This window comes from Convolutriloba macropyga, chromosome 12 (assembly GCF_964194025.1).
Source record: "Convolutriloba macropyga chromosome 12, txConMacr16.3, whole genome shotgun sequence".
Taxonomy (NCBI): domain Eukaryota; kingdom Metazoa; phylum Xenacoelomorpha; order Acoela; family Convolutidae; genus Convolutriloba; species Convolutriloba macropyga.
Window position 1 is genome coordinate 27,398,039 of NC_134479.1, and position 23,454 is coordinate 27,421,492.

At 35.2% G+C, this 23,454-nt stretch overlaps 2 protein-coding genes across 2 annotated transcripts in view; both read right to left on the bottom strand.

Moving 5' to 3' along the window:
• Positions 1 to 2,469: 2,469 nt before the first annotated feature.
• On the bottom strand, positions 2,470 to 7,771 carry LOC142350442 (uncharacterized). The gene is made up of 5 exons (XM_075402288.1): positions 7,414 to 7,771; positions 6,522 to 6,678; positions 3,602 to 3,705; positions 2,972 to 3,132; positions 2,470 to 2,632 (listed from the first exon to the last, which is right to left on the bottom strand). The coding sequence occupies exons 1-5, from the start codon at positions 7,744 to 7,746 to the stop codon at positions 2,470 to 2,472; spliced, it is 918 nt and encodes a 305-aa protein (XP_075258403.1). The 5' UTR covers positions 7,747 to 7,771.
• Positions 7,772 to 12,371: 4,600 nt separating this feature from the next.
• The window catches only part of LOC142350589 (cytohesin-3-like), a 69,564-nt gene continuing 58,481 nt past the window's right edge, over positions 12,372 to 23,454 (bottom strand). Inside the window, exons 3-5 of the mRNA XM_075402475.1 lie at positions 14,942 to 15,190; positions 14,029 to 14,191; positions 12,372 to 13,560 (exon numbers count right to left, since the gene is read on the bottom strand). Of these exons, the coding sequence (XP_075258590.1) occupies positions 13,407 to 13,560; positions 14,029 to 14,191; positions 14,942 to 15,190 (566 nt within the window). The 3' untranslated portion in view covers positions 12,372 to 13,406. The remainder of the gene's footprint in view (positions 13,561 to 14,028; positions 14,192 to 14,941; positions 15,191 to 23,454) is intronic.

The following is a 23,454-nucleotide window of genomic DNA, read 5'->3' on the forward strand; positions in this document are numbered from 1 at the left end:
ACAAACTGAAAAAACATTCAATTTTCTCACAGTTGGGGTGAGATGTAGCAGTACTATATACAAAACAAAACTCAAATATATTTAATGCTATATGGCTGAATTCCTTTCTGCTATTACCTTAGTATATGTCGAGATAGTGAATCAGTCAATCAGGCTATTCCAACTGGCAAGCAGTATAAGCCAGCACCATTAAAATCAGTGAACTTTCATTAGATTAATTTTTTCCAACTCTGCAAGGATATAATCCGCTTGCTGGCGATTAAAGTCCCTAAGCAGAGGTATAGCCGCAAACAAAAACAAGCTCAGCTGAGCGCGGAGGCTAGATGCTTAGCGATGTATCTCGAGAAGTAAGAGCAAATGCTTAGCTTATTTCCTCACATTAGGAATACATACAAATATGAGCTATATAAGATAGTGGTGACTGTAACTAAGTACGTATTTCCAAATCAACATATCATTATCCACAGTATCTTTACTCTAAAATCGTCAGCGCTACAATTTTATAAAAAATAAACTTATATAGTCGCAAGATTGCCTATGGTTTTCAAGATCTTGCATAATAAAATTTTTTTTGCAAGATCTTACAAGATAAAGTTTTGGCTTTGACGAGGGAAGCCAAGATTTCATTTTCAATACGTCAAATGTGATTTATTTAATTTTACCTTGGGATTAATTTAAAATCTTGCAGAGGCGATCATCAACCCCGCGATAAGATCATAATTACTGTCCGATGCTAGGTAGTTATTGGCGCATTTGAGATACGAGAAAATTAACTCGACTCTGTGAGAGAACTCCGATTTTATAATCCTAATACAGGTGCAATATTGTTTCAAAACCCCCGAACCCTCGTGTCATAGCCTTTCAGAACTGATTCATTAAACTCCAATAGAATATCGCTTAGGCAGTGCTGAAACATAAAATCGTAAGTGTAAAATTATGGCTTATTTATGCCAAATGTTTAAGCAGTATGTACAAACAAAACCCACAGTCATTTTTTTTGAATTTGTACAGGACATACTCATTCCATTGATTTTTTTGGATTCGAGTAAAGTCATAGATAATACAAAAGAATGTTCTGGAAACAAATTTGGTTCTTCAACCGCAATTGTGGTCCTCAGGGAAACGCCTCAGCCGCAAGTAGAGGATAGTGACTAGGGTGAGGTACAGGGTGATATTCCGATTTGAAACATATTCTACATTACTTCGAAATAATATAAGCTTTAACTGTCATGGAACATCATTTCTGGGTTTGAGATTTGTAAGTGTCTCCCCCCCCCCCCCCCCCCCCACCTGTACCTCATTCTAGTCGCTATCATCTACTACTGCCGCAGCTAATCGTACATGAACTTTTTCTCAGCCGTATTCACTCGCTCATGGACTATTTCTCAGCCGTAGGTACTCGCATAAGGACTATTTCTCAACCATAGGTACCCGTAGATGGGTTATTTCTCAGTATGTAAATAGCTTCTTCAGCATGAGTTCCGGCTGACAATAGATCAAGCATAATGTAAAACTGAGCTGTGTAGATTACATTTAGACTAAAATTAGATTAAGTTCAGATTAATTTCAGAGTAAATTTTTTGCATGTAAGTTTTGCTATGACCAGCTTAAAAATCGAAACGAACTTAAGAATGCGCAGAGAAAAGTTGCATTCTTGAAATGTTGTGATTCAGCGCTGAAATTCGTTTCACGGAGCATCTTGGCGAATTTTGGTTACGCTTTTGCCTATGACGCCTTGGATTAAAAGGAAATTTGTAGAAAAGTTAGGACATTTTGTAGCCATTTTACCAGGAAAAGTAAAAAAAAATTTAGAAGGCGCGAGAAGAAAATTAACAACGCGTGTCATTGATTTTTTATATCTTGGGTTAAATTTGTAAATTCATAAGCTCTTGATTGTAATTTTCAATAGGATTTTTTAAAATTTTAAATTCAATTAGAGTTTTCTTATAGAGCTTCAGTTGGCTAACTAAAATGCGAAACTTTATTCGTTGTTCCCCACAGTAGACGCTATCTGGCCTATTTTTATGTCTGCGTGGTGATCTATCAAAACAACATAATCAGTACTTATTGCATATCTTCCTTCTAATATTTTGCCAATTTTGTGACGAAAATTATTTTATTGAATCTTGTTGTATTCCAAGTATTTTACATCTTTTGTAATAAATTAAATATTATTTGCATAACGCGGTATTATCTCTTACGCTAACTAAATTAGAGCTTAAGGGCCCAGATTATAACTAAAGTTTTTTTAAGTTTTTGTAGGGTTCTGTTTTGACCCCTTTCTGTTTCCTCTCTTTACATTTTTAAGGTATGAGTGATTTGTTTTGTGGCCACAGTCAGTTCTTATTTTCTCCTCGGAGAACTTCAGTTATGAATATTACATATTTGTTCTTAGAATTTCCTGTGTCAAATAAAACGCAAGTGCACGCCTCACAATTTTTGCGCAAGTTTATGAAAAGAAAATTTTGTTCACACAGGAGTTGTGGAAGGAGAAAAGAGTATATTGGGAAAAAAGCCGAACGGCGTTAGAGGAAACAGGTTCCTGAAGACGCTCATTTTGCAGCATTCTAGAACATTCTGGTGTTTTAGAAGATATTCGTATGTCTTGAAGTCCCAATAAAAACCCACGTCACTGAAACAGAGCAAATTTCACTTCACTGAAACAGTGAGCAAAAAATTAATTCTCTGCTATTGCCTCTTCTAATACTCTATGCCCCCCAGGACAAAATATATCCAATGACATACCAATTCAAAATGTATAAACTGCATTCGTTTGCGGGTTGCAAGCAGTATGCTCCCACTAACCCTCGGAGGTGCGGACAAAAACTGAAAAGATTCTACTATCCAGGAGCAGGGCCCAGACTCATGATAAGTATTGAACAGACCGACATGGATCCCGGATAGAAGGTATGGTGCGACCCAAGTTGATAGACTGGACAATATAATTACTGTATATAACTTCTCTGCGTACTCTGGATAATAGAGCCAGACTAGTAGCATCGATTTCACACTCACGACATTGACACGACCTTTCCTCAAAGCTCCCGAATCCGCAATCACATCTTGTGACGTCACATCCAACCCGGTTGTCTCGGTGACTGTGTCCGTTAGTTTTGTGTTCATTGCAAATTCCTACAGAAAACGGCTTTCTCCAGTAAAACGCTTAGTTGTGGGTGACGCCTCTATGAAACGAGTCTTAGATTATATCTTTGTTTTAGCAACGCAATTTTAAGTTTTGCATGATTCTTATACGAATCAAATCCACCCACCACTTTTTCGTTCTTTGATTTTCGCATTCCCTTCTCTCTTTACTAATTATTAGACGTGATGCAGTCCAATGAGGCGAATTTGATATAGATGTGATATGGTCCAACCCGGGTGCTTACCCCCCTTGCAATCCCAACTCTTGAATCATTTCATTCGCGTTGGCGGCTCTTTGCAAGATGTAAGACGTTGGAGCCGCGTTTTTCTTAAAAGTTATCCTATGGCAGCCCATTTAACACATAATTTTTTTGGGGGCAATTTGACCCGGGTATTGAAAAAAAACACATATATAAAAGGGTGACTTATAAAGAGACAAAGTTAATGAAATGGCACTTGCTTTCATTTCAAGGTCAAAGTTGCTGACAACTGAGTCGTTTCTGTCGCATATCCAGGGCTCAAAGCAACTCCCGTTCTTCTTCGCACAAGTGTAATGGCTCCAAACTATTTAGAAACTGCTTCCTTGCACAATTCCCAAAGCTCAAAAATTGTATCAAACTGCCGTTGCCAGTGATGAGATATTTTGTTCAGTTTTTCCAAGCACAAAATTTAGTGTCAATTTGTCTCTCTTTGTTTGAGGAAAAGTTGGCCTTTGTACTGGCATAAAAGGAACTAAAAACGATATTGCATGTTTATAACATAAACCGGCTAACGTCGGAAAAATTGCTCTTGAATGACAGGCCGCGCAATTTAATTTAGGGGCTCTAGCCCCAATAAATTTTTCTTTATGGGTGCGAAAACATCAGACGACGGTGGAGTTCGAACTCCGACCTTCTGATACTGACTATTTTACCTCGATGGAGGGTTTAAACATTCAGCTATCAGTGACTTGTCTTCAAGTCTCTGACAATTGGTTTTGTTTGAAGAACTAACTTTATTTTGGACTGAGAGCACTTGAAATCACTCAAACATCAAGAAGTGCGTGAAAAAGTCACTTGAGAAGTCAAAGATTGTTCTAGAAGAAACGGTCAAGCAAAAAAAATGCATAAAAAAGACCCACAGGTTTACAATAATTGCTTCTCATTCGAGAGCAATTAAAAAGAGTCGTTATATATGATAGAAGTTTAGACTTAAAACTTAGATATGAGGAAAGTCTCTTACCTGATGCTGGTCAAGTGATTTTGAGTAAAGGTTTCTTTTTTATCAAAAATTATTTGAATCAAATTGGGTAAAAACAGAAATGATCATTGCATTCAAGCCATAAAAGAGTACCACAATTTAGAAAGTCCAATCATTACTTGTGCATATGAACCAACTCACCAATCCTCACTTTAGATATCAATTTCAATTCTCTCAGGTTAAGAGAACCTTGTGTTAGGTGGAAACATTTTATAAAACTCTATGCATATCTGAATATGATCGGTACGTTTTCACAATGATACGGACAAAAAATAATAGTAGAATTTTGTACAAGTCATTTAAAGTAAACAATTTTTGCTATTTGTGCTCGAGAACTCAGCATATTCTATTAACGTTAATGTACAACTCAGAAAATCAAGCATCTAAAATTTTGGAAATTATGAAAAATTTAAGAATGGAAAAAGTGGTTACCTTTTGCTAATACTAAATTTTTTTTGGTTTCTGAACTTTTCTCAATTTATTAACTGAAATGCAATGGATAATTATCACAGCACAAAATAGCGAAAAACGACAGTTTTTATATTATTTTTATTTGCACATATTTTCAGTTGTCTTCAAAAATTGTTTTCCTGATCTTGTTCGAGGAGATGATGCAATTGTAGCATTTAATATTTCAGTCTTAACTTGCCCTTAATTTTTAGAAAATGACCGATTTTTGTAAAAGTTTTAACAGCTGAAAATTACACTCTCTGCACGTCAACGCCGATTTGCAAACGCTGTGCAAATGGTTCAGAAAAAGGTAGACACTTGAAACACATTTTTATTTCTAGAAGCTTTTTGTTTGCCGTTGTGATTAAATTTTGACAAAGAAAAGAAAAGCAAAGTTGACCTCAAAACAAAAGGTAGTACAAAGGTTCAGGCGTGCTAGAAATAAAACCTTTGATAGCAGACACAGATGTGCATTGGAAAGTTATATAATTAAATTCAAATTCAGAAACTTTTACTAATTTTCATAAATAGATTTTATGATAGGGCCATGTATTTACATTGAATGAAATACAATAATTTCCAGCGAATTCAAATTACAGCTTATGTTGTTTAAAATTTGCAAAATTGTATCAAAACTAATTCCCATTTTTTTAAATGTCAGCTGCAATATTCCAAATTTTTCCAAGAAATTCAATTCTATTCAGAAAAAAAAATTCCCTTAATTTTCTTTTTATTCCCTTTTAACTTTTTCCTCAATTTTTTTTCCATTCTCTTGAAAAAAAGCTCTGTGCAAAATTTTGAAAAGGTTTTGAAGTTACTTCAATTAATACATTCTTTCTTAGCTGTGTTCAAATTAGAAGTTTGAGACCTCAGCCTGGGAAGTTAAATCTGGTTTCGTAAGAAATGCGAAACTTTAGGCTCAAGAAGTCGAAGTCTCAACTGCTTTTATTGCTTGTTAAAAGGCCGGCTCTTGTGAAACATTACGCTTGACCTAAATAAATAGGCTATAAAAACCTCCAATGTGCGCTTTAAAATCACTCAGCTCATATATAACAAGGATGTTCGACGTGAAATTTTAATCAATATCGATCTCACTCCACCCACCATACTTTTACATAATTTAACATTCTTAGGTTCGAATTGGCATATTAAAGGATATCGGAACTCACATACCAAAATGGCTTTGAATAACCTCTTAATTACTCTAAATGCCAAAAGTAATGCCTCGATTTTCAGTTACATAATACATACGAGCAACATTGAAAGTTCCCTTATATGGTAAAAATTCTTCAAAAACTGTAAAAATAAAAACCAAGTCAAATCCGTGTTTAAAATGCTTTCTCCCACGTATTAAGATGGCAAAACCGAATACACTAATGATTCGAGTAAATTTATAAGGAACCCAGGATAATGTGCTTGAGCAAAAACAAATATATTCAGGCCGAAATTAACGCACCAGGGGGTGTCATGTATTATTCAGAATTACATAGTCTGGAATGATGGAGGAACGCACGAACGTCTGACCATTCAGACAACTTTGCACACTCGAAGAAGGCACGATAGTCTGAGCGTAAGCATCAATTTCCGTCTTTCGCGGTCTGGATATACCGATTTTTGGTCTTTGGCCTCGGAAGTCTCTTCATAATTTGAAGTCAATACTTGAATAGCATGGAAAGGAAACAGTTTCATCCCTGAAACGATGAAAGGGAATATTGCAATTTCCTGTTTGACTCCATGACGTACTAATTGACAAAGAGTTCTGGCGTCATTCCAGAAGAGCTCGTCTAGTTTTATGAACGACTGGCTGTCATTTTTCGGAGTAAGAAGTACTGACAAACCCTCGTCAACCTAAAAAGGACTGCTTGTTGAATTGATTGATCCCACATAGTAGAGGAACAACTTATACGCTTAGTATTTGTCGCAGGTTTTTAGCTTGCTTATTGCATCACTTTTAATTTAAGCTAGTTGACCTTTTAATGTCCTATGTATCAATTTCAGCCCAAACTAAGAGATAAAGGTAAATCATATAAAGTAACCGAAATCTTTGTAGCTGGTTTTTACCGTTTAATGATACTTGTTCACATGATTATTGTTGATTTTCTCGAAAAATTTTGTTATTTGTTCGCTCTGCGTAAAATTATGTACAACTGCCCATTGCACGAACCTCGTTTTTTTGCACCTCGCATTTTTGCGGCTTCATTTGAGTTCGCTGTAATATACAAAAATTCTTGATGGACCATATTTATTCAACGCACTCAGTTTTCTATCATTCATTAGTTTAACCACTTCCTGTTCCGAATTGTTATTGACATTACAAGGCAATTTAATAACGCATGAATTATGGAAAAAACTCTAATCGATAGAAATTCATTGTGATGGTAAAGAAATTAGCGCAAAATTAACAATTGTACTGTGCCGTAATTTCTATTAAAATCCATCCGGAGCCTAAAAATCAGTAGTCCGCTTAAGTCGCAGTCCATCTTGATAGAACTTTTCTAAGGCAAGTAAATTAATACCATTTTTGCCCAGTTGATCATCTTGCGGCTCGGGGAAGGTATGAAAAAAGTACTTTGCTTCACTTACCAATTGCTGACGCCAGTAATCCTGTTTCCGATCAATCGTAAAGTTATACATCTCACTGTATTTGTGGTTCATCATTGAATATCTCCCATTCTTAAGCGTGAATAAATCACGAGTTTCCTTGCTACTCCCTGACGCGTCATTTGAACTTTTCATAAACAGGTATGAAAGGTTGATGACAACAGACAATAACAAACAAATTATGATAAATTTCCAAGCATGTTTTCCCACGAATTTACTCTGTCTGTAAAAATATGAGTTCAAAATATCAAGTGGATAGCTGTGAATTTTATTACATGCAAAAATGGCTTTTCTTGATAACAAATCAAAGTTCATTTTAGATATGTACCAGAAGAGTTAAACACCGATACGCGTACAAAAAAACTTTAATAATATTGAGTAAAACGCAAGATAAAAAATGATTTACAGCAGACAGATATCTGGTATTTAAAAGTCGAATCACAAACATTCACAAGTTAAAACTGAACAATTCATGTTGCACAGCTAACATTTTTTTTGTGAAAAATCCTGACAAAGATTATTGATTTTGACTCGACAATTCAACTACAAAAAAGTCCACTCAATCAAATAAAAAATAATAAAAGTTGCTTAGTGATTTGACGAACACTTGACCACACAGAAGGAAATTTCAAGGGAGAAGAAAGTTAGTACTCTCCTATCAATAGTAGTTTAGCAATCTTGTATCTGCAGTTTACCTAGAAAAATAACAATTGTTCCGATCCTACTTAGCGGGTGGGATCCTACTTATGCTAAATCAGGTTTTCTTGTTCAGTCAATTTTAGCCGATCAATGTATTCATCGTATAAAGTCCCGACTGGTGTCACTGAAAAGTTCGTGAAGTTTAGAAAATTTTAATTCGAGAGTTTTTCAATTTTATTTCTGTTCGAGGTATTTTTGTCAACATTTCACACTTTTACGCTAATGGTGTTCTTTTTAACAGAAATTTTGTTTAATTTCACTGAAATTTGAAATCCAGTTACCGCTTATTATTGAAAAAAAGTGTCAACATTGCGCCAAAACACGAAATTCTGTTAATTTGTTACCAATCTACCAAAATATAGTAACCAATCTATACTATTTATAACCCTATTTTTGCCATTTGTGACCAATGTTTGTTAATTAGCCGAATAAGTATGTTCACCTATTTTTGTCCTAGTGTGTACAAAAATGCCTGTAAAAATCTCCGCCATAAAAACTTTGCAGAATTTTGAGTCTTTTTGCTTGTTAGTGTGCACAGAATCAGGGCTGGTTGGTTAAAAGACTGACATCATGTTTTAGTCTAGCTAACATAAGTTTAATTTACAATATTTGGCGATTCCATAATCTTTGCATCAAAAACAACCACAAATCTCAAGAAATAGAATTTCGTTACACATCATTTGTTTAATCGTTAAGAGTTGTTGACCTAGAGCTTAAGAAAAAGAAAAAACAATGTGGAAACTTTTTAAAAAAATTCATTTAACTCCAGTTTTTACAATTTTCTTCAACAACAATACGATTTCGTTTGTACAACTCACTCACAAACAGTACAATTTTTCCCCCGATTAATTAATTTTTTATTGTTATTTACGTTCAGCCACGTTACTAAAGTTCATAAAATAGGCATTTGCTTTCAAATAAAAACTGAATTCCAGAAATATTCCAAAGCAATTTGTCATCTCAATTGATATCTCTGATAGAACCTGTCTTTAACCAATTTCCTCCCTTTTCTTTTTGGTTATATCAATAAAACGGTCAACAGTAGTAATTGCTGTTTTCATAAGAACCTCTCAATTGGCGGTTTTTTTAACAAAATCCGCGAAGTTCTTTCTTCACAACTTGTTTGTCTTATTTTTTAATATGCTTAGTTTTCTTAAAATTCATTAGCAACACTTGGGGAAACCTCATTTTTGAAAATTATTGAGGCAGCGCAGAAAGCACCAGTTGCGGGCAAAAGTGATATCCACTGATAACTTTTGGAAAATTGCGTCCAAAAATAAATAAAATATAATAACATATTTAAAGACTTTATGACTTTTAGTTTGCGGCGCTAAATACCATGGCAACAAAAACAAACAACAAAAAATTGTAACTTTTAAGAGGCCATTGGTAATCTCGATAAAAAGTGAAATCAAAATTAAAACATCAAGAGCTAATAAAGTGAATTCAAATTAAAAACACTATTAGCTATTAACTGGAAATAAGAATTAAGATTTTTCGTAAGTCCACAGAACGTCTATCGGGCATTTCATTAACGGAACAAAGTGATTAGACCCCAGCAAGAACAACAAATAGTGACAAATTAATTAAAAATAATAATTAAAAAGTTAAAGAAAAATTTAGTTGTAGTTGTAACAAGGAAACAAACAAAAAATGCTTTTTGAAAAAATAAAAAGATTATGTTTTCAAAAAAACACCTCACAAATCACATCAATCCCTCTTTTTGATTAATCCCATTGAGTCATACAACCAGAAAAAGAAATAAAAATCAAGCAAAACTCACAGGAAAGTGTTTATTCTTCATTGGGTAAAATTGTGTCAAAATCATTGAGTCAGAAACATTTAGCTATAAATTAAAATAAATCATTTGATTTATTAGTGCTTCAACAGATGACATATGCGTCTGTCATTACTTAGACATATTGACCAGGCAACAAAAAAGACGGATTGATTTAGGAATCTTTAGAAACGCAGGCTATTTAAAGGGGCAATCGATTCAAAGTACTAGCCCTTTGATTGGAAGTAAAATTGAGCCATAAATTGTGGCTCGACAAAAAGTACAACAGAACTCATCAGTACACTAAAGCTGTATATCTCTCAAAACCAAAAAAAGACGAAACTTCTTGCACACAAGAATAAGAAAATTGCTCATTTGTTTCGTTTTTCTTAAAAATCTCAAAAAGGATTTATTTTTAAACAAAATAAAAAAATATGCCAACGAAATTCAATGAAAGATTCTTATCTTAGCCCTTTGATTGAGAAAAAAAGACATAACCAAGGACAATTTTTCCGAAGGTCAAATGGTTGCCTTACATTCTTGAATATCAACGGGTGATTTTTTAGACTAAAAACGAAGTGCATAATCGTATCAGAGTCTTGTCTGAAAAAAACTTCCTTCAAAAACTACAAAATTTTTACAATAGTATTTTTGTCACATGGAAAACATTTTTACAAAATTTGCGTAAATTTGCAAAATTTGCAAAATTATGTAAATGGGGCAATTGCGCATACCGTGATACTTATGAAAGGCCATCCCACATCTGAAACGAAAAAAATTGCACGGTGAATTGTAAGTGTAAAAATACGAAAAGTTCAGTGGACTTGAACTTTGATAGGAAACTAACCACACCAAACAATTTTAGTTGCAAAGAACTGAAATTTTCAAAATTTATTCTGCGTGTTCCGATTTTTCACTTCAGATTTTTTTCTCTAATTTTTGGTTCCGTGTATTGATCAGCTCACAAGGTTTAAAACTCTTAAAGCTGGCTAAAAAAACCTTTGCGGATCACTACTATTTCTGATTATTGAAAAGCCAAGAGGGTCGGGAAAACACAAAGAAGAAAAACCAATTTTGATCGTTTTCTAGCCCAATTCCTTTATTTTTTTTAATTTTAACAAAACGTTTATTTAGGATTGATACTCACAAAAATTTATTTAATTTTTTTCCCTCAAAAACTGCCTGCAGATTGCCGGAAAATAGCCACGATAGACAATTGTGGCCATCCATGATTTGAAACAACTAAAAATATAAGATAAACAGATTGACCACCAATAAGAACTTACATTTTTCCGAAAAGAACTTACATTTCCGAAAGCCCTCTTGATTACAAATTCATCCAGTGTGTTCCAGTGGGAAGCATTCCTCATTTCTCTGTAAAACATCTAATAAGCTGCAACGTAGCCTCAGAATGACATTGAACGGAACAAGAAAGATGGTTTTCATAGTGTAAATTTTGACAATTTTTGACGTCAAACTTATTTTGAAGTCAAATAGAAAAATCGTGTGCTCAAATCATTTGTTTTACGATTATTTTAAAAAAGGAGTAAAATGTAATCGAGCAAGGTAAGTCTTTTTCTTAGTTAAATTTTGTATAACTTTCAAATAATTTTGAAACACTCTGAAACTTTATTACAGCTGTCAGTTTTGATTGCTTATCACATTTTTACTAACCGAGAAGTCCACATTTTTACTAACCGAGAATTCAATGCCATGTTCTACTAAAGTCGAAGGAAAAGCAGCTACTGAGCAAATCTACTTTGTCAGTTTATTGCGATACTATGAATCAATTACAATAATTGTCCCTATTGTTTATGATGTACCCTTAATATTATTGATGCCCTCAAATTTTGGTCAATTCCATAATTGCACAAAAATTATATTCGAAAGATAATACTTGTGAATGGAGAAAAACTACTTCGTTCAGTCGCCTCGTCATAAAATTCTCTGCACCTGTGCTGAAAATTAGTCTGTATATGAACTTTGCATTGAACATTTGGAATTATGAAACAATGAAGTGATCACATTTCACTTGCGTGTTGAATAGCATTTTCAAAAGAATTTTTTTGCGGCTCCCAATCTGCTACTCTAATTTCTGGGTACAGCATTTTGATTTTTTTCTGCATTTCTAATATTTCGGATATCCACGACTTTTGATAATAGTAGATAAAGAGATACAGGAGAAACTTTGGGTATTATAGATTACTTTTAGCATCAAATTTATGAATTACGTTTTGTTTCAACACAAGCAATGATGTTTTCAATTCACTGTTTCAAAGCCAAATACGGACCTTTAAATTTCAGATCTGTCAAATTCAGTATTCGCAATTTTTCTGAAAATAGATGAGGTCATATCTAAACGAGTTGAGGCACAGGTCTGATTCTCGCTTGATCAATTGCCACAGCCCAATTTTTAAACCCAATTTTTTAAATCAAATTCTTCGATTTAATTGTTGAAAACAAACACATAAAAAATTATATTCTACTGACTCGATTCTAAGGAGGTTGTCAATAAATTAAATAGATGTGTAACAAAATTACATAGAAAATTAAGCATCTTGTTAGTAATACATATTTTACTTTTGAACTGATTATGTCGCACCAAATATATATTTTTGAAACTTTTCCAACAAGATTTAACAAATCATCGAAAACTGGAAATAAAGAAATGACTCACCAAGCTAACTGATAAGGTGATAACCTTGTCAATTAATTTGGGGAGCAAGTATGTTGAAAAATTACTGCTCGTCAAATAGATCAAATTTAAGACGATCAAATCTCATCATTGTTCGAGTTTCTTTTCGGATACTTTTTGAAGACTGTTTTCAGATTATTATTACGTTGATGTGTGCTTTGAGTCCATATCTAACCAATTAATGAAGAGTTTTTCAGGAAGCAAGATCGTTTCGAGAAGTGATTAATTTAAATATTAATCTCAATTACTTCAGGACATGATTCTTCGATGTTACAAATCTCCTGCTCAACGTGTTAAATAAACATCGAAATCAATTATTCACTCTTCTAATGAATTTCTTCAAACTCGATTTAAATCATATTAAATGAAGACAACAGGTCATCTGAAAATAAAGTTCTTCAATTCAAAAGAATTCTGATCTTCAAAATTCTTTCTCTTCGGCTATAAAAAAATATCAATCTTTGCTTCTCAATACCATTTTCTTCCGTAGTATGAAATCTTCTGACATCTTTAAAGAACTCGTATGAATCTAAAAATATTTAAGATGTTTTGCAGTGTACCTGGATTATTGGACGTCTATCCTGTATTGTATGAACTATTCGAGAATTGATACAAAATTTGAACTGCAACTGTTAACTGTTTATCGCAACGATTCAGAACCAATTAAGCCCTTACGAGAGCTGTTCCGACATCTTTAAAAATTTCAGAGAATTTCGAGTCTTCTTCCAGGATATATCTGAGATATCAGCTCTAGTTCTTTTGTTGTACTTTTCAAAGATGGTCAGTGATGCTATGGTTGAGTGGTCAGAATGAGGCAGTGGCTGCTTGTTGTTGTTGGTTCAGTTTGTTCTGTTCTCTCCACTGAAGAAGGGCGTACACCATGTCAACTTTCAGAGTGTCCTTTATGGCCATAATCCACTCGTCTCGTTCCTCGTCTGAACTGGCGCTCATAATGTACCTAAAATGATAATGAAGTTGTACACAATTTACCATTGAACTTAAGCATGGAGAACATTTTGAACTCAATGGTAATATCGTTTTTGATCTTTTTTAGATATTCACCCTAGGATATGGATGCTAACTACAAAGAAATTTTCCACACGAAAAAATTCCCGAACATGACTGAAGCTAGCTGCTCACAATCAAAGAATTTTTGCTGGATTATTTTTTCAGTAAAAATTAACATCAAGAGCATTGCATCTTGTTCAATAGTGAAAAAAAAATTATTTGCACTTTCAGGCAATGGACGAAATCCCACAACAGTTCAACGCCTATTAACAAACTCAAGACAGACGCAAGACAGTTTATTTCAGGCTATTTAAATCTGCCCCATCACTGATAAAATTGCATTCTTGAGAGAAAAACGTTGAATGTGGAAATAGTTGGAACAGGGTGCTTAAAAAGGTAAGTTCTGAAAAATTATAACCTGGAGTGTTTTCCCTTGACGTGTGTTCCACCATCAGTGGCTTTGGTGGCCTTGATGACCTGTGGCAGTTTGTCACGTGACTCCCTGGACACAAGTTCGAAACAGAACTTCCTACTGGAGTCACTGGTTGGACGCACTTCTAAGTTGGCAAGAACAATAATGCCTGAAATAGTGAGGGGTTTTACTTTCACATAATTCTGATGTACACCGTACACATAATACGCAACTTTTAAATTTTTTACCATAGAAATTTTTTGTACATCCGAAGTCATGATTAAGCTTTTCGTTTCGCATCATCATCTGGGTAGCCTTAAGTTCATAGCACCACGGTTTCGAACAACTATACAGATAAAGCTTTTTCTGACTCTGATCTTTTCAATTTTCTGAAATCGTATTTGCACTGCACAATTTTGCTCGAAATGATTACAGTTAAGTTGTTAAAAAACGTTTGCAGAACAAATTGAAGCTTTCGCGCAATGTAATTTTTTGAAGAGTCCTCTTGGCTTTTTAAGCTCAACACTCGTTTTTGTAGAATCCAACAGTTATTAATAGATTAATTTAATAGTAAAGCTACAAATTTCCACCATCAACCCCTCCTAGAACTTTTTCCAGTTTTCCTGATTTTGAGATTTTCAAGATCATCGTTCACAAACTGCAGTAAAATTTCAAATAAAAAGCAAAAGTAGCCTCTACATGGTACAAAATGATGTTTCTGTTTCTTCTATACAATGTGTTGACAAAGTAAAAATTTGAAGAAATATTGAGTTTGAGGCCGAGATAATTAAACACACAAATTGAAAACTCGAAAAATGGTTCGCGTACTACACCCAAGCTCACAACAAGATTCGTAAGACTAAGTTAAAAGTATAATTCTTTATCCCAAATATTGCCAACAATGTAACATAACTCCAACCTTTGGGCTTTTCGTCATCAGCATGCACATAATAGTACAGGAAATCGGAATGCAGCACAAAGAACCGTTTCTTCCACGTTCTGTACTGACCTCCCTCTTTGTACAAATTGCCTTGTTTAAGCACAGATTTGTTGATGTTGTAATTGGATGTCAGTTGAAGGGGATTACGTTTCAGCTCCCTATAGACACTAATTAGGTAGTCTCTTGGAATGCCGCGTTCATTTGGCGTCATCTCTTTTACTTCGCGGCCTGCAAACGAAACAGCGCTTAACCTGACACATTTTTTTTAATTGATAAAAAATCACGACATGATAAATTGATAAGAAAATCAGGATTACTTAAAATAGAAAATATATATTAAACGATAATCCACCAAATCTTAGCAAACAGGTGAGAACTCAAATAAGGTACAAAATTGGACCAATTCTCAAATTTCTTTGAGGCCAAGGAATTCTACACTCGACTTATGTTAAGTCAAATATCGATATTTGCTATATTAAGAAAAAATTCAAAACCTTACTAACAAAATTAGCCGTAAGAACTTTCAGGCACATTAACAGGAGGCTGTTTATAAATCGAAAATAATGCAATTTGGCAAACTGCAAAATTTACAACGCATTCAAGGCCACGCCTATATAACTGAAAAATCAAGGTGTGCAGGATAAGATGATCATTTTTGAAATATTCATATGTTATTCAAATAAAAAATGTTTTTGAAACGATTTATTATGTAGATAATGGTTTTTGAAACGATTTATTTTAAATTTAGAGGTCATAAATTACGGCAGAGAAAAAAATACATTAACAATTTCCAAACAAAGATGTGTTCAGATCGCCCATATAAGACCGATGCGATGAATTAAATTAGGTTACGGACTTTTTAAAACATAACCGAGTAACGTCGGGCGAATGCGAATTGCTCTCAAACGACTGGCGAGCTTCGGTTTGGGAAGGGGGGTTGACTGGGGGGGGGGGGGGTGGGCGGGAGGAGGGCGGGTGACAAGAGTGGGATCAAACTTTTAAGACTAAGAATCGCCTTCAAACCTTGAAATTGACTCCTCTTATAGACTAGTATGGTGTAAGGCTCTAAGAGAGCTGCCCGGTCACATACTTCCCTCTGACCGCTGCCTACTCATCCCACTTTTGAGGACCAACAGTCAAATGGGTCAGACTAAAAATTGATCGAGCGAAAAATTGCAAAAAGATCACAGGACTAATATATTAACCACAAAATTGGTTTCAGAGCAAATAAACAATATTGCTAACAAAACAAAAGAAAAGGTGAAGAAAAAACAACATAACCGACTCACGTCGGGCAGATTCCTCCTATCAAACAACTGGCGTGCGGCTGGACTCAGTAGTAACCAGCTGGGGCTTAGGGATGTTAGCATCAGAGGGGTGAGGTAGAGCGGAGGGAGGGGGGAGGCTCGAGCGATGGAGAAGAGCTAGGGTTGGGAGGGCTGGACGAGAGGGGGTCCAAATCGTCAGGTTGAGTAGGGTGCACGCAGGGAGTTTTGGAAATTATCTAGCAATTGATTAAGCGCTCAATCCTGAGTTCTTTACTGGTGGAAACCAACAATTGACCAAAATATTTCGAATTCCAAAAATCTCATTTCTCTTGAGTAAAATCTCACTTTTTTCCCAACAAATCTTGATCAAAGACAACCGTGGTTAGGATCTAATTGCTAACAGTTCTGCCTAAGACATAGAGGATCAACATTACTTCGATCAAAAAATGATACTGGATCAATTAAAGCATCGAAAAATTGAATGATCACAAAGTACTAAAACGTTAGGACTCACTCGGGAATCGGAAACTTTGAAGGTCTAAAAAAAGCTTTTAAAGCTTATTTCAGACTACTAATGTGACTTAAATTGAAAAAAGTAATGCATTTGGTCGCACATTATGTCGCGCATTAGGTCGTTATTTTAACTTTAGTAATGTACTACCATAAATTAAACATAGCTGGCAGATTGCCAGAAAATAGCAGCAATAGATTCGTAGATCGACAGTCTAAAAAAACAGTAAAAAAGACAGACCAAAAAAATTTCGTCTTTTCATTGAAGGCTGATCTGTTATATTTTGATTAAAAATTTGTATATGTTATTGCTGCCTCTATTAGCTGATCTCAAATAACCTTCATTTAGAGTGACACACACCCATTTGACCTTATCTCTGTCAATTAAAGTAAATAAAAGTCAATTTCAAATTGAGGAAGTCATTTTTGAGAGTAAGGTAAGTCAAGTGTGCCCAAAAATTTAATCACGCGCATGAACAAATAGCTCGCTCCACTAAGAGCGAAAAATGACGTCACACATGCAATTCAGTTGAAATTGCATGAACGAATGAACAAAAAGTGGCTGTGAAGTCATATGGCCGTAACAAAAATCATGACGACGAAATAAAAAAAAAACCAAGAGAAGGCCAATAATAGCCCCAGCTATCGCTGTGCGGCTATTAAAAAAATTAAATTACTCAAAGATGGTCTGCAACTCGGGCATTTAAAAACATAGCCGGTAGATTGCCAGAAAACAGCCCCAATAGCTTGGTAGACCTGCAGTCTCGAAAATATAGTAAAAGAAACAGAAAAAAGACGTAGATGTCATATTTTGAATAAGAATCTGTTGAGCTCATTGCGGCTTCAATTAGCTTTACTCAAATACCTTCAATTAGAGTGACACGCGCTCACTTGAAAAATAAAGAAAAGTCAAATTCATCGAGGAATGCATTTTTGAGAGTGTGGTAAGTAACGTGCGACCAAAAACAATCACGCGAATGAACAAAAACTCTCTCTACTAAAAAGAAAAAAGACGTCACGCAAACAATTCCATTGAAACTGCACAAACGAATAAATTAAAAACAGATTTGAACTGATTGTGACATCAGGTAGTCGCAACAAAATATTGAGATAAAAAACAAGAGAATGTCAATAAAACCTCAACTATCGCTTTGCGTCAATTAAAAAAAAGAGGATAAACAGTTCAACCTCAAATAAAAAAACTATTACTCATGCTCATTGTTTTTTTTTGAGTTCTCGGATTGCACCAATAGGATTGTCTTGAAATTTTGCATGCGGCCCTAAACTGGCAATCCATGAGCACATGTCAATTTGTGGAGCGATTAAAACATTTCTTCCATGGGTTTTGGGCGAATTTTGGGATAATTTTGCACAAAAAAGCAGTTTATTTTCGGTTTTGCCTGTTTTTCTCGGAAGGCACCCATAGGATTTTTTTTGAAATTTTGCATGCGGCCCCGAACCGGCAATCTATGAGCACATGCCAATTTGTGGAGCGATTTAAGCGTTTCTTCCATAGATTTTGGGTAAATTTTGTGCTAATTTTTTCCCAAAAAAGCACTTTTTCGGTTTTGTTTGTTTTTCTCCGATTGCACCCATAGGATTTTTTTGAAATTTGGCATGTGGGTTTAAACTGGCAATCCATGAGCACATGCCATATTGTGGACCGATTGAAACATTTCTTCCATGGGTTTTGGGCAATTTTTGGGTTAATTTTGCACGAAAATACACTTATTTTCGTTTTTGCTCGCTTTTCTTAGATTGCACTCGATGCATTATTTAGAAATTTTGCATGCGGCCCTCAACCGGCAATCCAAGACCACATGCCAATTTTTGGAGCGATTGAAACATTGTTTCCATGGGTTTTTGGGCTATTTTTGCCCAAAAAATCGGTTTTTTCCGTTCTTCTTGGATTGCACCCAATGGATTGTTTTCAAATTTTGCATGCGGCCCTAAACTGGCAATCCTTGAGCATATGTCAATTTGTGGAGTGATTGAAAAACTTCTTCCATGGGTCACAGTTTTTGCGTATATTTTGCCCAAAAAGACTTTTTTTCCCGTTTTTCTTGTATTACAGCCGAAGGATTGTCTTGAAATTTTGCATGGTGACCTAAACTGGCGATCCATGAGCACATGCAATTTTTTGCACCGATTACAAAATTTCTTTCAAGGGTTTTGGGCATCTTTTGGGTTAACTGCTTTTTTTGTTTCTCTTGGATGGCAGCCGTACGATTGTTTTAAAATTTTGCATGCGACCCTAAACTGCCGATCCACGAGAACATGGTAATTTGTGCAAGGATTGAAACATATCTTCCGTAAGTTTTGGGCTATTTTCGGTCAATCTTGCGCAAAAATACAGTTTTTCCTTTTCCTCTTTTTTCTTGGATTGCAATCAATGGATTGGTTTGAAATTTTGCATGCGGCCCTAAACTAGTCTTACATGAGTACAAGCTAATTTAAGTAACGATTGAAAAATTTCCATGGGTTTTGGGCTAATTCTTCGTTAATTTTGCCCAAAAAACGTTTTTGTTTTCTTTTTTCTTGTTTTGTTAAAACTTTGACGATTTCTGTCATAAGGGTTCGTATGTCTCACTTATTGTTGCAGTTCAGTTGTTGTGAAATTTTTTTATAGCCTTTTAGATCTCATTTTCGAGGAAAGTGAAATTATGTTGCCCATTTGGTCAATTTTGAATGTTTTCTCTAATATCTCAGAAGTGATACATTTATCGAGTTTAGACATCAGGAAACAAAATTGTTTTCAGAATGTTTCTATGGATTACATGTGAGGGCCTTCTGAAGCTCGAGAAACTGCTCTTTGGTCATAGTTTAAAAAAAAAACATAAAAGTTTACCTTTTCATTAAAAAATTGAAAAATTTTGCCGACAAAGCCCAAAATGAGGAGAACATTCAAATCTTTGCTCCACTGATACAGAAACCAAAGCCAGCCGTTCTCCACGAACATTATACGAGAACCAATTTGCACGAATCTGAAAAAACAAACATAAAAGTAAAGCCGGTCGAATTTGCACCCTTCTCAAAAACTTAGTTTTGTGCAACAGTCATCCTTTCAGATAATCATTCCATCTATGAGTGTCAAGGTTTAATGCATCGGTAATCAAAACATTTTCATTGTCGTTTCACAGTTTGGTCCGGGTCGCTTTTGGCTTGACACGTTTGATGTAAATGGGTTCCATGGATTTTTGGTTGTGTTTACTGAATTACCGGAAAAACTTTGTGAAATATACCGGCAAATTTCGTCTGAAATTGTACAATCCTTAATTTTTCATTAAAGGTCCCAAAGTTATCATTGGAGGAGTCGTCGCTCAGCGCGCAGGTTTGTTACAAAAGGTATTAAGCTGTGAATGGGCAAAGTAGATTTTTCGTTAATTAAGTAAACATATCGCGTTCAATACTTTGTATTTGCAGCTCCATTGTTTCAACCCAACAACAATTTGTACAGATATCTAAATGAATTTTTGTTGATAGAGCAATTAATCATCTTTCTTGACAATGGATCAGAAGTTTTGCACTTCGGTGTTCTATGATGAACCTGTGAGAACTGAAACTTTTGCGGACCGATGGCGAAACACACTGTTCATCTGAGTCTGCTCAGTTAGTTTCAATAGGTTAACGGTTCGGCTCTTTCAGATGAGAATGGATCTTATGTTTCGGACTGTGCTTATTCGGGGCGGGGAGTACTCTTCCAAGGTCGAGTTGATGGCGCTAGTTTCAACCATTCTGCGAAGATTATTTCCGCCGGAGTCACGAGAATATGTTGGTGTTCTGGGGCATGCAGTGAAATTGCGAATTTCACAGTACAAAACTCTGAGCCGCAGAGTAAAGGGAGCGCGCGGGACAATTGTCTGCTACCACCACGAGTCTGCAGCTAAAGTTCTCAATGCGCTTCAGAACGCTGATGGCTTTCATGCAGAAACGCGATTCCTGGCCACGGACTTTGTGCAATCTAGACCCAGCAATGTATGCGAGCCACGGTATAAATTGCATGTGAAAAAGAACTAAAGTTTGTGTATATTTGTTGAAGTGATAGTTCAAATAAATCTTCTTCAGTTCTTTTTTTATTCAAATGTGAAGTGAAACTGTTGCACGTTTGACATTCCAATATTAATTCCCATCAATTGTTATTGTTGTTGCCTCAATAATTTTTTGTTCAGATTTGCGGCGTGTTCTAACTTTATACGAGGCAAATTTGAATTGTTTCTTTACACGTGTTTGAGATGGAGATAGGGTTGAAAATTCTAAATATGGACCAAATCTCAATAACAATAAATTTCTGGACATGAACCAGGAAAATGAGGTTCAAGGTTAACAACTATAAAGTCTTTACAGATTAAAGCTTTTCCACATGGTGTTATACGTTTTGCTTAATGATTTTCAATTCTAAATTGCACTGTTTCTCTTTATTCGAACTATGCGTTACACAAGTAGAAATGCTCGATTGATTGTACTATGCAATGCTTGAAATCAGAGCTAAAATGGTCCAGTGGTTGAAGATGAGGCCTCCACGATGGAGGCGTGAGTTCGAATCCCGTCGGAGTTTTACTTGTCCGCTTTATGTCGTTCATTTGACTATAATTGTGATTATTTCAACGTTTACAAACGTTGCATGGCTCACTATCACCTCTTTTCTAGTTTATGTATTATACTACGCAGATAAGATCTCCTGCCGTTTTGGATTACCGTTTGCAGCTGTTTTACATGAATCAAGGTATGAGCAGGCAATTTTCATTTAAAAAATTTCAGACCCTTTCCTAATTTTTTTAATCCGACGGAGAACAGAAGCATGTTTCTAGAAGAGTGATACGGTACGAGCGGTTCCCAGTGCAAATATAATGTGATTGGGCATATTCCATTCAGTTTCCGGTTGTTCCTATTTAACTCCGATGATAGTTCATTAGATTTGCCTACTATGGGAGCAAATGCTCCGGTGTCAACTGGGTTGCACAGCTGATATAGCTCAAGATCTGGACTTAGGTTGTCAGACTTTAGTTCATGTAACAAGTCGCTTCAGATCTACCATTGTAACGCATGATTTCGTGTGAAAATAATGTTGATACAGTTTTTCCAAGTGTGTCTGGTAACTATGGTTAAGAAATTGCATTAGAAGTGTGTCACGTTTGTTACTGATCAAAGTTTATTTTAGTGCAAAAGTTAGTTGTGCTGTTGTTATAGTCATCCGGTTCAACATTTAGAACAAAAAAGGACGGTTTTGAATGGTTTTAAAGAAATGGAAGCATTGGTTGCAATTGGAAAGACTTTGTGCCGATGGTTGTCAGTATTAAGATTGTTAGTTGGAAAGTGTTTTATTGTAAGTTCGCTAAAATACGAAAACTCAAGGCGAGGTAGCGGAGTGGTTTCGGCATCATGGAATTGCATGCCACGCACAAGGTCAAGAGTTCGAATCCGCTAAGTGAAGAAATATTTTTTTTTGCAGTTTACGCCTCATGCTCGTTCTATGTGTTCAAGTAATCGTTTAAATTTATCGCAGTGTGAACAGGTTTACGAATGTAACAAGAAACTGCTTTTCTCACTTTTACTGATCAAAAAACCTTCTTGTTCATGAGGCTTGGAAAATAATATTTGCTGTCAGGTGTTGTGAATCGTTACCGCTAAGCTAAGGAACGTGATTAAAGGCATTTTTTTGAAGGCCGTTGGTCTTTTCAGTTATCCCAAAAAGACTTTTCAAGCATGCCAAATCTTAGACCAAGTTTCGTCTGTTGAAAACCATGCAATTTGTTCTTGCATATGGTTACAAGTTTACATTGAATCTCTCCTAGGGTAGCCGTCTAGAAGAAGTGTCATTATTTTAGTTCTCCATTCTAAAAGGAAGTTTTACCTCGCCACTGCAATCGGGAGCTTGCTAAGCTGCTCAAATTTACAGTAGTCGTCATCAAAAATAATGGCTGCAGAATTTCCACGAAATTAAAGTTTTGTAGGTGCTGTTTTTTTCGGAGAAAACATTTGAGATTTCGAAAGTTTTCTGTTACAATTTAATGTACTATTAAACTCCAGAATTAGCCAAACCATCAAATTTCTATGAATTCAGTACATCTTTAAAATGAAGTAATAAGTCGTAGGCAGACAGAAACCTCTAAATTACAACGGTTATGGATACTGTTTGCTCTTGTCTCAAGGACAGACACATTTTTGAAGACATAGCTCAAATGATTTGGTCTACGTAAACAAATCAAGATTACTTTTATTTCCTCAGTACGCAGATTTAACGGGATGGGCATTAGCACAACTTCGATTTTTCGAGGGCGTTAGAAAGACGAATGATTAAATATTGTCACGGAAAATCATGAGCAAACTGATCTGATAAATCAGTAAAAAGCAAAAAGGATATCATTTTTACGAGCTCATTAGTCTTTCAATAACTCATATTTTCTGTGCTTCTTAACAGAAGAAATGGACAACCTTTCAGTACAAGTTCCCAAATTACAGTTTGTGCAACAAATGCAAAGTTCTTAAACAGTCTTTTTGTTGTTTTTCCCGAGAAGGTGCTACTACTACAAAAGAAGATGAACGTGCCAATTGTCCCAAGCAACTGTTTAATATAATGAGCAATGTCTCTTTACGGTTATCCTGAGGAACCAATGGAGATAAGAAAAATGAGCAGTCACAGAATCAACAAAGAATATTGCATATTTTTATAAAATTAATTGACCGAAACTTCATTTTCGGTGACTGAAAGGAATT